At 60.7% G+C, this 14,406-nt stretch overlaps 1 protein-coding gene across 1 annotated transcript; it reads right to left on the bottom strand.

Moving 5' to 3' along the window:
• Positions 1 to 643: 643 nt before the first annotated feature.
• On the bottom strand, positions 644 to 13,152 carry LOC139604551 (Fc receptor-like protein 4). The gene is made up of 12 exons (XM_071455680.1): positions 13,122 to 13,152; positions 12,888 to 12,908; positions 12,569 to 12,799; positions 12,052 to 12,309; positions 7,013 to 7,282; positions 6,622 to 6,924; positions 6,456 to 6,542; positions 2,458 to 2,715; positions 1,559 to 1,870; positions 1,009 to 1,030; positions 839 to 918; positions 644 to 753 (listed from the first exon to the last, which is right to left on the bottom strand). The coding sequence occupies exons 1-12, from the start codon at positions 13,150 to 13,152 to the stop codon at positions 644 to 646; spliced, it is 1,983 nt and encodes a 660-aa protein (XP_071311781.1).
• Between the last annotated feature and the right edge of the window lie 1,254 nt (positions 13,153 to 14,406).

The following is a 14,406-nucleotide window of genomic DNA, read 5'->3' as shown; positions in this document are numbered from 1 at the left end:
ACTCAGGAGCTGGTTTTGGCAGAGCATCCCACTGTCCCCAGTGTGCCATGGCTGACAGACTGAGGGAGAGACGGGGCCCTGTCTCACCAAAAGTAAGGCCTGACCCACCCCTGCCACATAGAGGTGTTCCAAAATGTCTCCAGACATCAAAATTTTCCTGTCTCTGACACCCCGCCCTGTGCCATGGCCTGATCCCGACTGCCCTGGAAAAGGGGGAGGCTCCAGAACCCCCACAGGGCATTTGTGACATCCTCGTGTGGGGAACATGGCAGGGGAGGGCTTTGGGACAGGAAACAAGAGAATCCAGAGCCTCCTGAAGGCCACTTTGGCCACCAGAGCAAGGAAGGTACAGGGCCCTGCCAGGTTCCTCTGGTAGAGAAACGTGCTGAGGGAAACATCTGGGGTTTGTTCCTCGTTGTGGCTTTCCCTGGAAATTGTTCCTTCTGTGATCCTTTGGACTCTCAACCTTGTTGCGGTTGCTGTTGGTTTCATTATCTTGTTGCTTTTACAGCAAATTATTCTTCTCTCAGCCCTTTGGGATCTTTGTTCCTCGATGGGGTGCAGGAGGGGCAGTTTTTAGTGGCAGCACAGCCACGAGTGGGTGCCATGTGGGGACCCCCAGTGCCCCCAGTTCCCCCCAGTGTCACAGCACATTCCCATAGATGTCACCGGGTTCCCGCGGTCGCCCCTGGGGTCCCCGCAGCTCCGCGTTGGTCAGCTGGGGATCCTGGCGGGTGGTGGCATGGGGGGACGCTGCGAGAGACACGGGCTGTGGGATCTGGGTGGGGTGACACTGGTGGGTGACGTGTCCCTCTGCGTGTGTCCCCCCCGTACTCACCCCCTGCCCTCTTGGTGACCACGACGTGGGTGTACAGCACCTCCCCCTCCTCTGGGGGGTGCTGGGGCATGTGGGGGCGACTGAGGAAATAAAGGGGATGTGGGGGAGGGAATGGGAGGTTTTGGGGGTTGGGGAAAAAGGAGAGCAGTTGGTTTGAGCCTCCCACTCACCTTTCCTGCTGCTTCCTGGCAGCTTCAAAGGAAGGAGGGGATGGGTGACTGTTGGGTCCCAGGGCCCTGAATATTATCAGGATTCCTAAACTCCCAAGGTACCCCCAAGAATCCCCGAAGCCCCCCAGAAATCATTAACCTCTCCCGACCCCCTGACCAAGTCAGCCTCAAGAACCCAAAGCCTGCCAAGGACAGAAAACCCATCACCCCCAGGGCCCCTGAAAGAAACCCCAACATCACTGCAGGACCTTCCAGCACCTCACCATACTCCACAGGACCCCCAGCCAAAGTCACAATTTTGGGGCTGTGGGTGCTTCCCTATTGCTTCCCAACTCTGGGGGCCTCAGGAGCTCCGTGGGACCCCCGTCCCCGTTGTCACCCACCCACACGGTGCCACCGGTGCCAGGCCACAATGACACCCACAAGCAGGAGCAGGAACAAAAGGGCCCCACCGACCCCTGCCGCCACTGCAAGAAACAGAGGGGGACACATCAGGGTCACCCATCACCCCAAGGGTCCTGCACCCTACAGTGACCCCGTGTAAACCCACCTATGTCCCTGTGTGTCCCTTTGTCCTGCGGTGTCACCTCCAGGGCCAGCTCAGGGCTGAGTGCCCGGAACACGCGGTGCCTGTCCTGTCCCAGCTGGTTGGTGGCCATGCACTGGTAGGTGCCCCAATGTCCCGCATCGATGTCCCTGAGCTCCAGGAGGGGACCCTGGGCCACCTCCTGCCTGTTGTGCAGCCAGGTGAAGGTGACAGGGGCTGAGACCACCTGCACTGAGCAGTGCAGGGTCATGTTTTCACCTGCATGCACCTGGCGTGACAGGGGACTGGGAGTGATGGTGGCATTGGCCACGGGCACTGTGGGGACAGAGACAGGGCTGAGGCCACAGGGAGGGCCTGGCAGCTGGTGTGGGGGGATAGGGACAGGGGGGATGGGTGTGGTGGGGGATTTTGGGTATGGGGTCACACCACAGAGGGGGGAGGGGACAAGGGGAGTGATGGAAGGACCCAAGAAAGGTGTCAGGGGGACATGGAGGTACCCAACCAGAAGACACAAGCAGGCCGTGGGGGCTCCCCATGCCCATCCCCACACTCACTGCGCACCGTGACACAGAGCCAGGTGCTGCTATTCCACACGGCCCCTCCTCAGAGTGCACCTGGCAGCTGTAATTCCCCAAGTGGGAGACCCCCAGGGCGGGCACCAGCACCTGCGAGAACCCCTGCAGGCCACCCACCACATGCCCGTCCCGGTAGAACACGTGCAGGAGGGGGGCTCGGGGCCACAGGGGGCTGGGGGTGCTGAGGCAGCTGAGAGTCATGGGGGACCCCAGGGTGGGCTTGGGGGGACCCTCCAGCACAGGCAGCAGAGGGGAGGGGGATTTGTGAGCCTGAGTCCCTGGGGAGGGGCTGTGGAGTTGTCAGGGTGGCAGCAGTGGGGTGCTCACCGTGCCCTGTCACTGTCACTGGCGCTGACTCCTTCCACCCCCAGGGTTTCACCCAGGCTTTGCAGCAAGAGCTGCCCCTGTGGTTCAGCTGCAGAGGGGACAGGGACAGCTCGGTCCAATTGGGGACCACCTGCAGCTCTTTCTCCTCATGGTAGAAGGACACTGAGGTGAACGTTCTCTTCTGCCAGCCCCAGCAGCGCAGTGTCACCGTGTCCCCCTCCTGCAGTGCCCATGCTGGCACCTGCAGCACCAGCCACTCTGGGGGACAGAGGGGTCCTGTCACATCTCAGGCATCTGGAGGGTCCCCATGTCACAAGGATGCCCCCACACAAGCTGGGGACAGGCTGTGGGCAGGGTGGGGACAGGATGGGGACAAGGCTTGGTGGGACACAGTGGGACATGGGGCTTCTAGGAGTGTGGGGGGCTCAGGGGGTTTGGGGATGTGGGGATGGGCGTCCAGGGGAATGGGGGGTCTCAGGGATGGGGTCCCTGGGAATGGGGGTGCTGAGGAGGGGGAGTCACTGGGAATGGGGGTCCCCAGGGCTGAGGGGACTCAGGGATGGGAGTGCCAGAGGAATGTGGGCTCCAGGGATTTGGGGTAATGGGATGGGGATGCTGGGGGAAAGGGGGATCCCGTGGCAATGGGGGTTCCTGGGAGAATCAAGATGCCAGGAGAAGGAGGATTTCAGGGGATGGAATGAACAGGAGAGGGTTCCTTGGGAATGGGGGGTCCTGGGCCATGGAGATCCTGGGGAATGTGAGTACTGGGATACGGGTTCCAGAGAGGGGGAGACATAAGAAATGGGGTACCCATGATTTGATTTCCAGGGGAATGGAGGTCCCAGGGATGGGCAATTGCTGGATGGGCCCAGAGGTCTCAGCTCCTTCCCTGGGATCCTCAGATTTTGGGTCACCCAGAGCCCAGCACAGTCCCCACAAGGTGCCGGCGGCCTGAGGGTCACCCAAAACAGATTCCGAGAGGCTCTGGGTCTGTGGAGCTGCTGCAGAGGTGAGAATTCTGTTGGTAGAAAAAGGCCTGGCTGTGGTTTGCTCAGCCCGACAAGAAGCACAAAGCCCAACGGGAGCCCAAGCAGTGGCTCTGGGAGGGCCTTTGATGGTTTTCAGAGCAGGGCTGGCTGGAAAGTGCCCCTGCAGGAGCAGCTGTGGGGGAACCAGTCCGGAAATGCAGCAATTGATCATTTGTTCCTCTTTGTAAGGGACAGAGAGAACCACAAAACTACTGCACAACCCACAACATTCTGCTCAACAACCTGACCCGGACCATCCTTCATGAACAAAACCTGCAGCATTCTGGAACCTCCTGGAAAGAATGGGTTTAGGTTTGGAATGTGTCCACCAGATAAGAGGGAAAGCTGTGGGAATACCAAGCAGGGGCTCTGCCTGCGGCCATGGTGGGGCAGTGGGGAGTGACCCTGTCTGGATTCCAGGTGTCCCCAAAGCTGCTCCATCCCTGCCCTCCTCACCTGAGTGAAAGGCTGAGGGTTTGCAGGAATTGTGGTGTAAAGCCACCAGAGGTGCTGCTGTGGACCCGAGACATGCCTGGGGTCAGGTGCTGCCTTCCTTCCATTCAGGATCATGGAGAGCGATTGTGGGTGTTGTGCAGGGAGTGTGCCTGGCCCCGGGACACTGCTACGCTGCCAGTGGGCACTGGGATCCAACCTGCTGCCTTGGCGGCTTCTGCCCACTGCCAGTGGTGGTGCCGGGACCGATTGGTGGCCGTGAGTTTGCAAAAGGAGCGATTTGCCCTCCTGCCTCCCGCCCGAGGCCGCCATGGCCCCTGAGGGGATGGAGCTGGAGCGGGGCGCCCCCTGCTGGCCGGGAGTGCTCCCTGCAGCGCCCCCTGCTGGCCGCGGTTATAACTGCCACAAAAACCAACAGCGCTGAGCGGGAGGGAAAGTTCTGGGTTTGTGTTGTTTGTTCTGTTCTGCTTTATAAATTTCCCAGTAAAGAGCTGTTATTCCTTTTCCAACACTTTTGCCTGGAAGCCCCATCATTTTTGAAATTAAAAAGATTTTTAGACATGTGTCTTCTTTCCATTCCAGGAGCATTCTCACTTTCTTTGGTAGATATTTAAATGAGTTGCCAACTCCTGGGTTCCAGTGTGGATGGGACAGACACTCCACAAGAAGACACGGTCAGGGACTTGGCCACCTCATGCTTTGTCCTTTGAGCCAGTTGGGCCACCAAGGGCCCTCTCCATAGCTGGCACTTCTGATCATGCGGCCACTCAGGAGCTGGATTTGGCAAAGCATCACACTGTCCCCAGTGTGCCACGGCTGAGAGACTGATGGACAGACAGGGCCTCATCTCACCAAAAGGAAGGCCTGACCCACCCCGGCCACATACAGCTGTTCCAAAATGTATCCTGACATCAAACTTTTCTTGTCTCTGACACCTGCCCTGTGCCATGGCCTGATCCCGACCGGGGGATCAGGGGAACAGGGCAGAGGAGGTGTTTGGGACATTGGAGAAGAGAATCCAGAGCTCCTAAAGGCTGTGTTGGCCATCAGAGCAAGGAAGCTCGAGTGCCCTGCCAGGTTCCTCTGGTGGAGGAAACGTGCTGGGGACAGCGTCTGGGCTTTGTTCCTTATTGGGGGCTTTCCCTGGAAATTGTTCCTTGTCTGACTATTTGGACACTGAACCTTGTTGCTGTTTCTGTTGGTTTTGTTCTCTCGTTGGTGATTCAGCAAATTGTTCTTCTCTCAGCCCTTTGGGATCTTTGTGCCTCCACTGGGAGGGTGAGGGGCATCAGCCCCTGGGTTTCATTGGCAGCCCAGAACTGGAGAATCCCATTCCCAAAGCCCGACAAAGCTGAACAAACACCATCTCTGCCAGTTTAACCAAAAAGCTGCATTTTGGACCAAATAAGAAGGAAATGGCTCCTGTGCCCCCTGGCACAGGGAGGAACCTGGGGGGCCATGGGTGTACTGGATGCACTGGGATAGGGAAAGGAGAGCACTGGGGGCCCTGTGCAGCCCCCCCAACTCGTGATCATCACCCCAGGCAGGATGGGCCACAACGGGAGCCATGGGATGGGGACTCCCAATGTCCCCCAGTGTCACAGCACGTTCCCATGGATGTCACTGGTGTCCTGCAGTTGCCCGTGTGGTCCTGGCAGCTCTGCCTGGGTCACCTGGGGGTCCTTGGGGGGGACAGTAAGGGACACCTGGCTGGGGGTGACACCCATGGGTGACATGTCCGTGTCCCCACCCATCCCCCATACTCACCCCCTGCCCCCTCGGTGTCCAGCCCCTCCCCCTCCTCCAGGGGATAAGAGGGTTCTGGGGGGCCCTGTGGGGATAAGGGGGGGTCTGAGGGGTGTCTGGGGAAGGGGGTCAAGGAGAGCCATGGCTGGAGCTCCCCACTCACCTGTCCTGGGATTTCCTGAGAGCTGCAAGAAAAAGAGGATGGGGTGATCATGGGGTGCCCTGGGCCCCAACCCCACCTGGGGCTTTTAATGCCCACTGGACCCCTGAGCCCCCACCAGACACTGATTTCTACTGGACTCCCAGGCCCCTGCACCCCAAACCACCCCTGAGGAGCCCCAGAACACCTGAGCCACCCAGGTACTCCAACCCCCTCCCCAGGACCCCTGAACTGCCTCAGGACCCTGATTCTTCACACAGCCCCTGAGCACCCCTCAAGCCCCCAAAAACCCCAAGAATGGAATGCAGGGAAGCCTCCAAACAGCTCCAGGATCCCTGGAGAGCTCTCAACATCCCTGCACAACTCTCCAACACCTCCCTAAAAGCCCCCAGGAGATCCCAGAGTCACCCCAATATTCCTCAAGGCCCTTCCTGGGACAGCCCAGGACCCTCCAAAATGTCCCCAAACCTGTGAGCACCCCAAGCAAAGGTCACTGGGGGCTCAGCTTCCTCCAGGTCAGGAGCTTTGGGTGATGCCCCAAGTGCCCCCCCAGTGTGTGGGGCTTCCCCCCAGTTCCTGTAGGACCTCGTGCCCCCCCCATTGTCACCCACCCCAGCGGTGCCAGCAGTGACAGCCCCCGATGACAGCCAGGAGCAGGAGCAGGAACAGGAGGGTCCTGCTGACATTCACAGCCACTGCTGGGGACAGAGGGGACACATTGGGGTCACCTGGAACCCTGGAGGTCCTGAACACCCCGGTGACCCCGTGTGACCCCACCTGTGCCCCAGGGTGAGCCAGGTGTCACCTCCAGGGCCAGCTCAGGGCTGAGTGCCCGGAACACACGGTGCCCGTCCTGTCCCAGCTGGTTGGTGGCCAAGCACTGGTAGGTGCCCCAATGTCCCACATCGATGTCACTGAGCTCCAGGAGGGGACCCCGGGCCACCTCCTGCCCATTGTGCAGCCAGGTGAAGGTGGCAGGGACTGAGCCCACCTGCACTGAGCAGTGCAGGGTCACAGGGTCACCTGCACGCACCTGGTGTGACAGGGGACCAGGGGTGATGGTGGCATTGGCCACGGGCACTGTGGGGACACAGACGGGGCTGGCACCGGGCGAGGTGGGATGAGGGTGCCATGGGGGGGTCACTCCCAGCTCGAGGGTCCCGCTCACCCAGGACGGTGACATTCAGGGGGTCACTCTTGGCCACGCTGTCCCCGTCGCTGACCCGGCACCGGTACTGGCCGCTGTCATTGTCCCCAGCCTGGCTCAGCTCCAGGCAGGGGCCGGTGCCCAGCGGTGCCCCCGAGCCCTCCCGGTACCAGGAGAAGGACAGGGGACCTGTCCCCACGGCCCCTGTGCAGCTCAGCACCAGGCTGTCCCCAAGTGCCACCTGTCCCCCGGGGGGCTGTGCTGACAGGGACACCCCCGAGAGCGGGACACCTATGGGGGGACACAGGAGGGATTGGGGACCCAGGGGAGGTGGGGGACATGGAGGGGAAAGAAGGGGATTGGAGGGGAGCAGAGAGGATCCCAGTGAGCAGAAGGGGACTCTGGGAGGCACAATGGGACCTGGGGACAATGGCGGGACCCTGTGGAAAGGGGGAGAGACCCAGGCAGGGATGGGGAACCAGATGAGAGACTGAGGAGCCTCAGGGAATGATTTGGGGTTTAGAGATGGGTGGGAGGACCCAGGGAAGGCACAGAGACCAGAGGGTAGAGCAGGGACCTTGGAAGGGGTGGGGAATCCAGGGAGGGCTGGGGAGGACAAAGAGAGGAATGAGGGATGTGCAGGGGGAACTCGGCAGTCATGGGGGAAACCAAGAGGGACTTGGGAAATTTGGGGTGACCCAGGGAGGAGTAAAGGGAGGGATGAAGGATTCAGGCAGTGCTGGGGAAACCCTCAAAGGATGTTGGGCTTCCCTCTCCCCATCCTTGCACTCACTGTGCACTGTCACTGTCACCCAGTTCGACATGCTCCACTGTGACACCACCCGGCCCGCGCAGTGGTAGAGGCCACTGTGGTGCAGTTGCAGAGGGGACAGGGACAACTCGGTCCTATCATGGAGCCCCTCCAGTTTCCTCCCCTCCTGGTAGAAGGACACCAAGGTGACCGTGCTGTTCCAAGAGCGCCGGCAGCGCAGTGTCACCGTGTCCCCCTCCAGCAGCAGCCACACAGGCACCTGCAGCACCAGCCAGTCCAGGGGACAGAGGGGTCCTGCCACACACAATGGCACCGGGACTCCCCATTCCGTGACACCCAGCACACCAGGGGTCCTCATTTCCCACATGGTTTTCCCCACTCTGGGATGCTCTGGGATGTCCCCAGAGCAGGGCACAGGCTCAGGTCACACAGGAGGTGACCCATGGAGTAGAGCCCACCCGGAGCCCTCGAGGTCCCTGCAGGTGCCAGGCTGGGGACACCCAAACCCCCCTCACGATTTAAGACTGTTACAAGGGGGCTGAGCCCGGTGCCAAGTCTGCCACACTCATAGGTGCCACTCTCAGAGACACTGAAGTTGTTGCATTGCTCCTGTCCCCAGTGCTGCCCGTCCTTGTACCAGGTGGTGGCACTGGCGGTCCCCGAGCCCTGGCAGGTCAGTGTCACCCGGTCCCACAGCACTGCCGGCCTCCAGGGGGGCTCCACCAGGAGCTGGGTGGTCTGGGCACCTGTGGGTGACAGGGGACACCAGCCTGCCAGGGCCAGCGTGGGGCTGGGGACAGCGGGGTGGGGCCATGGAATCCCCCGAGGACTCACCAGCGAGGCCGAGGGTCTGGGCTGGAAGGGAGAAGGGACAGGGCTGGGTGGGGGTGGCACTGTGGGGACAGCAGCACAAGGGCATGGGGTTTAGGGGCTGTTCCCAAAAAGTCTCAGGGGCGGGCACCTGTGAGGGAAGCAGTCCAGAAATGCAGCAATTGATCATTTGTTCCTCTTTGTAAGGGACAGAGAGAACCACAAAACTACTGCACAACCCACAACATTCTGCTCAACAACTTGACCCGGACAATCCTTCTTGAACAAAACCTGCAGCATTCTGGAACCACCTGGAAAGAATGGGTTTGGGTTTGGAATGTGTCCACCAGATAATAGGAAAGCTGTGGGAATACCAAGCAGGGGCTCTGCCTGCGGCCATGGTGGGGCAGTGGGGAGTGACCCTTGCCTGGATTCCAGGTGTCCCCAAAGCTGCTCCATCCCTGCCCTCCTCACCTGAGTGAAAGGCTGAGGGTTTGCAGGAATTGTGGCACAAAGCCACCAGAGGTGCTGCTGTAGGCCCGACACCTGCCTGGGGTCAGGTGCTGCCTTCCTCCCATTCGGGATCATGGAGAGCGGTCGCGGGTGTTGTGCAGGGCGTGTGCCTGGCCCCAGGACACTGCTACCCTGCCAGTGGGCACTGGGATCCAACCTGCTGCCTTGGCGGCTTCTGCCCGCTGCCGGTGGTGGTGCCGGGACCGATTGGTGGCTGTGAGTTTGCAAAAGGAGCGATTTCCCCTCCTCCCTCCCGCCCGAGGCCACCATGGCCCCTGAGGGGATGGAGCTGGAGCGGGGCGCCCCCTGCTGGCCGGGAGTGCTCCCTGCAGCGCCCCCTGCTGGCCGCGGTTATAACTGCCACAAAAACCAACAGCGCTGAGCGGGAGGGAAAGATCTGGGTTTCTGTTGTTGCTTCTCTTCTGGTTTATAAATTTCCTAGAAAACAGCTATTATTCCTTTTCCTACACTTTTGCCTGGAAGCCCCATCAGTTTTGAAATTAAAAAGATTTTTAGACATGTGTCTTCTTTCCATTCCAGGAACATTCTCACTTTCCTTGGTAGATATTTCTCATTTAAATGAGTTGCCAGCTGCTGGCTTCCAGCGTGGATGGGACAGACATGGTCAGGGACTTGGCCACCTCATGCTTTGTCCTTTGAGCCAGTTGGGCCAGCAACGGCCCTCGCCCAAGTTGGCACTCCTGGTCACCCGGCCACTCAGGAGTTGGCTTTTGCAGAGCATCACACTGTCCCCAGTGTGCCATGGCTGACAGACTGATGGACAGGCGGGGCCCTGTCTCACCAAAAGCAAGGCCTGACCCACCCCTGCTACACACAGGTGTTCCAAAATATCTCCAGACATCAAACTTTTCCTGTCTCTGACACCCCACCCTGTGCCATGGCCTGATCCTGACTGCCCTGGGAAAGCAGGCGGCTCCAGAATCCCCACAGGGCATTTCTGACATCCTCGTGTGGGGAACAGGGCAGAGGAGGTGTTTGGGATAGGGGAGAAGAGAATCCAGAGCCTCCTGAAGACCACTTTGACCATCAGAGCAAGGAAGGTACAGAGCCCTGCCAGGTTCCTCTGGTGGAGGAAACCTCCTGGGGGAAATGTCTGGGCTCTGTTCCTTATTGAGGGCTTTCCCTGGAAATTGTTCCTTGTGTGGCAATTTGGACACTTAACCTTGTTGCTGTTTCTGTTGGTTTTATTCTCTCTCATTGCTGTTTCAGGAAAGTATTCTTCTTTCAGCCCTTTGGGATCTTTGTGTCCCCACGGGGAGGGATTGGGGCAGTTTTTAGTGGCAACACAGACATGAGTGGGTGCCCATGGGTGGGGACCCCCAGTGCCACCAGTTCCGCCAAGTGTCACAGCACATTCCCGTAGATGTCACCGGGTTCCCGCGGTCGCCCCTGGGGTCCCCGCAGCTCCGCGTAGGTCACCTGGGGATCCTGGAGGGTGGTGGCACTGGGGGACGCTGCGAGAGACACGGGCTGTGGGATCTGGGTGGGGTGGCACTGGTGGGTGACGTGTCCCTCTGCGTCTGTCCCCCCCATACTCACGCCCTGCTCTCTTGGTGACCATGACATGGGTGTACAGCACCTCCCTCTCCTCTGGGGGGGCCGAGGGATCCGGGGGGGCGCTGAGGGAATAAAGGGGATGTGGGGGAGGAAATGGGAGGTCTTGAGGCTTGGGGAAAAAGGAGAGCGGTTGGTTTGAGCCTCCCACTCACCTTTCCTGGTTCTTCCTGGCAGCTGCAGAGGAAAGAGGGGAGGGGTGACTCTTGGGTCTCCAGGGCCCTGACTGCTTTCAGGATTCCTGAACTCCCATGGGACCCTCAGTCTTCAACAGGACCCTCATGCATCCCTGGAGCTCCCCAGAATTCATGAACATCCTCAGTGCCCCGAATCAACTCAGCCTTAAGTACCCAAAGCCCAGGAGTGACAGAGACCCCCCAAACACCCCCAGGGCCCCTGAAAGAACCCTCAACATCCCTGAACAACCCTCCTGCACCTCCCCAAGCTCTACAGCACCCCCAGCCAATGTCACAACTCTGGGATTGTGAATGCCACACTATCGTTCCCCAATTATGGGGGCCTCTTCAGTCCCCTGGGACCCCCGTCCCCCCATTGTCACCCACCCACACGGTGCCACCAGTTCCAGGCCACAATGACACCCACGAGCAGGAGCAGGAACAAAAGGGCCCCACCGACCCCTGCGGCCACTGCAAGAAACAGAGGGGGATCATTCAGGGTCACCCATCACCCCAGGGGTCCTGCACTCCCTGGTGACCCTGTGGGACCCCACCTGTGTCCCTGTGTGTCCCTGTGTCCTGCGGTGTCACGTCAAGGGCACCGGGGGTGATGGTGGCATCGGCCATGGGCACTGCGGGGACAGAGACAGGGCTGAGGGCACAGGGAGGGGCTGGAAGCCAGTGTGGGGGGACAGGGATGAGGGATGGGTGTGATGGGGGATGTCAGGAATGGGGTCATAACACAGAAGGGTGTGGGCACAAGGGGAGTAATAGAAGGAGCAAGGAAATTTTTGTTGGGGACTTGGAGATGCCCAATCAGGGGACCCCTGTGCCCATCCCGCACTCCCTGTGCACCATGACATGGAGCCAGGTGCTGCTTTTCCCCATACCCCCCCCGCTCAGGGTGCAGCTGGCAGCTGTAATTCCCGGAGTGGGAGACCCCCAGGGTGGGCACCAGCAGCTGTGGGGACCTCTGCAGGTCTCCCACCATCTTCCCATCCCGGTAGAACACGTGCAGGAGGGGGCTTGGGACTGCAGGGGGCTGGGGGTGCTGAGGCAGCTGAGAGTCAGGGGGACCCCTGGGTGGGCTGGGGGGACCCACCAGCACCAGCACCAAGAAGAGCTCAGGGAAGGAGAGGGGAGAGGGAATTTGGTCCCCGAGTCCCTAGGGGGGGGCTTTGGGGGTGTCAGGGTTGGGACTTTGTGGTGCTCACCGTGCACTGTCACTGTCACTGGTGGTGACTCCCTCCACCCCCAGGATCCCACCTTGCCCCTGCAGCTGTAGTGGCCACTGTGGCTCAGCTGCAGAGGGGACAGGGACAGCTCAGTGACATCGGGGAACACGCCCAGTTCCTTCCCCTCCTGGTAGAAGGACACCGAGGTGACCGTGCTGTTCCAATAGCCCCGGCAGCGCAGTGTCACCGTGTCCCCCTCCAGCAGCGCCTGCGCCGGCACCTGCAGCACCAGCCAGTCTGGGGGACAGAGGGGATTCATCACATCACAGGGATCTCAAGGGTCCCACTGACATCGGGACCCTCACTGAGTCACACCCAGTGCACCAGAGGTCATCAATTCCACAAACAGGGTCCTCTCGCTCCGGGATGCTCTGGGATGTCCCCAGAGCAGGGGATGGGCTCGGGTCACACAGGAGGTGACCCATGGAGCGGAGCCCACCCAGACCCCTTGGGGTCCCCATGGGTGCCAGGCTGGGGACAGCCAAAGCCCCCTCACCTTCTGAGACAATCACAGGGGGGCTGAGCCCAGTGCCAGGTCTGTCACACTGGTAGGTGCCTTTCATGATGACAGTGACATTGGTGCGTCCCTGCTGCCCCCAGCGCTGCCCGTCCTTGTACCAGGTGGTGGCACCGGTGGATCCCGAGCTTTGGCAGGTCAGTGTCACCCAGTCCCATGGAAACGGTGGTGTCCAGGGGGGCTTCACCAGGATCTGGGTGGTCTGGGCACCTGCGGGTGACAGGGGACACCAGCCTGCCAGGGCCAGTGTGGGGCTGGGTACAGAAGGGTGGGGCCATGGCATCCCCTGAGGACTCACGAGCGAGGCTGAGGGTCTGGGCTGGAAAGGAGAAGGAAGGGACAGGGCTGGGTGGGGGTGGCACTGTGCGGTCAGAGGCATGGGGGCAAGGGGCAGTGGGGGCTGGCCCTGAAAAAGGTCTCAGTGGGGGCATTGTTGTGGCACAGATGTCTCGAGGACAGGGACCCCACAGCCCCCCTGTGCCCCCTCCCCTCCCCATCCCTGGGGTGTCAGGCCCATGCTGGGGGCACTCACCCCACAGGAGCAGCACCACCTTCCCGGCCATCCCGGTGTCCCCAGCCATGTGCACTGGCTGTCACTCGCTGCTGTGGCCACCGCTCCCCTGGTTGGCGGCTCTTTGGATGAAGGGGAAGGAAGCGAGGTCACGTCCGTCCCCATGCGTAGGAGGCCCTTGGTGGGGGCAGGGTGGCCACAAGCTGGGCACAGGCTGTGGGCAGGGTGGAGACAGCCTGGGGACATGGTGGGGGATGCTATTGCCAGGAGTGGGGGGGCTCAGGGGATGTGGGGAACCCAGGATGGGTGTCCAGCAGAATGGGAGTCCACTGCAATTGGGGTTTCCATGCCTGGGGGGATTCAGGGATGGGGGTGCTGTGGGAACATGGTCCCCAGGGATTTGGGGTCATAGCATGTGGGTGCCAGGGCTGGGGGTGCAGGGGGAAAAAGGGGACCCTTGGGAATAAGGGTTCTGGGGAAGAAGCAGCCCATGGGATGGGATCAAGGCAATGGTGGTGCTGGGCAATGTCAGTCCTGGGATGAGGGTCCCCAGGGAGGAGAGACCAAGGCAATGCGGGGTCCCATGGTTGGGTTCGCAGGGGAATGGGGGTGCCAGGGATGGGCAGTGGCTGGGTGGCCACGGGGGTCACAGCTCCTTCCTGGGGTGCCTCAGATTTTGGGGTAACTCAGAGCCCAGCACAGTCCCCACCCTGGGGCACCCCATGGATCTCCTGGGAGGTTCTGTGTCTCTGCCCCACTCACCCCTGGGCTTTTTCCTGTCTCCCCACATTTCCTGGCTGAACCATCCCAGGGAACAGCTGGGAGAATCCCAGGAAGGGAAAAAAGGGGTTGGGGGGTGCAGGCAGCGGTTTCAGGGCTGTGGCGGATGGGGCTCCCTGTCTGTGACCCCCCAACTCTTTCTCTTTCCTGCAGCGGTTTGTGCTGAGGCAGGGACATGAATTCTGTCCAGGGGGCACATCCAGAGGGGTCCAGCCTTTAGGGAAAAGGGCAGCTCTGCTGTGCTGACATCCGGGTCTTGTCCCAGGCTCTTGTCCCTGGGAGCTCCTCCTCGTTCTGGGGGTGCCACATCCTTGGGGATTCCTTTCCCAGAGGTGGCACATCCTGGGGTCCTCTGTCCTGGCTGGGCCTTCAGCATTCCCGCTGTCCCCAGTGGGGCCCTGTGACCTCTGGGGTGCCCGAATTAAGGAGGCATCTTTTATGACCTTGCCCTGATGATGGTAAGTCCCAGGATCAAGCTGGTTGAATTCCCTGACGCCCAATTGCTTTGGACAATTTTGGGGTCATA

The sequence above is a fragment of the Agelaius tricolor genome, unplaced genomic scaffold (assembly GCF_023055355.1).
Source record: "Agelaius tricolor isolate 1412-34295 unplaced genomic scaffold, bAgeTri1.0.p SCAF_52, whole genome shotgun sequence".
Lineage (NCBI taxonomy): Eukaryota > Metazoa > Chordata > Aves > Passeriformes > Icteridae > Agelaius > Agelaius tricolor.
This window is presented reverse-complemented; position numbering and strand designations above follow the sequence as displayed.

Excerpts from the sequence above, each read along its gene's own strand:
- LOC139604551 (XM_071455680.1), bottom strand. The coding sequence starts at position 13,152 with ATGGCCGGGAAGGTGGTGCTGCTCCTGTGGG. Across the intron at positions 12,310-12,568 it reads CCCTGTGATTGTCTCAGAAG|ACTGGCTGGTGCTGCAGGTG; the intron begins GTGAGGGGGCTT and ends TCTGTCCCCCAG. Across the intron at positions 754-838 it reads GGTCACCAAGAGGGCAGGGG|CGTCCCCCCATGCCACCACC; the intron begins GTGAGTACGGGG and ends TGTCTCTCGCAG.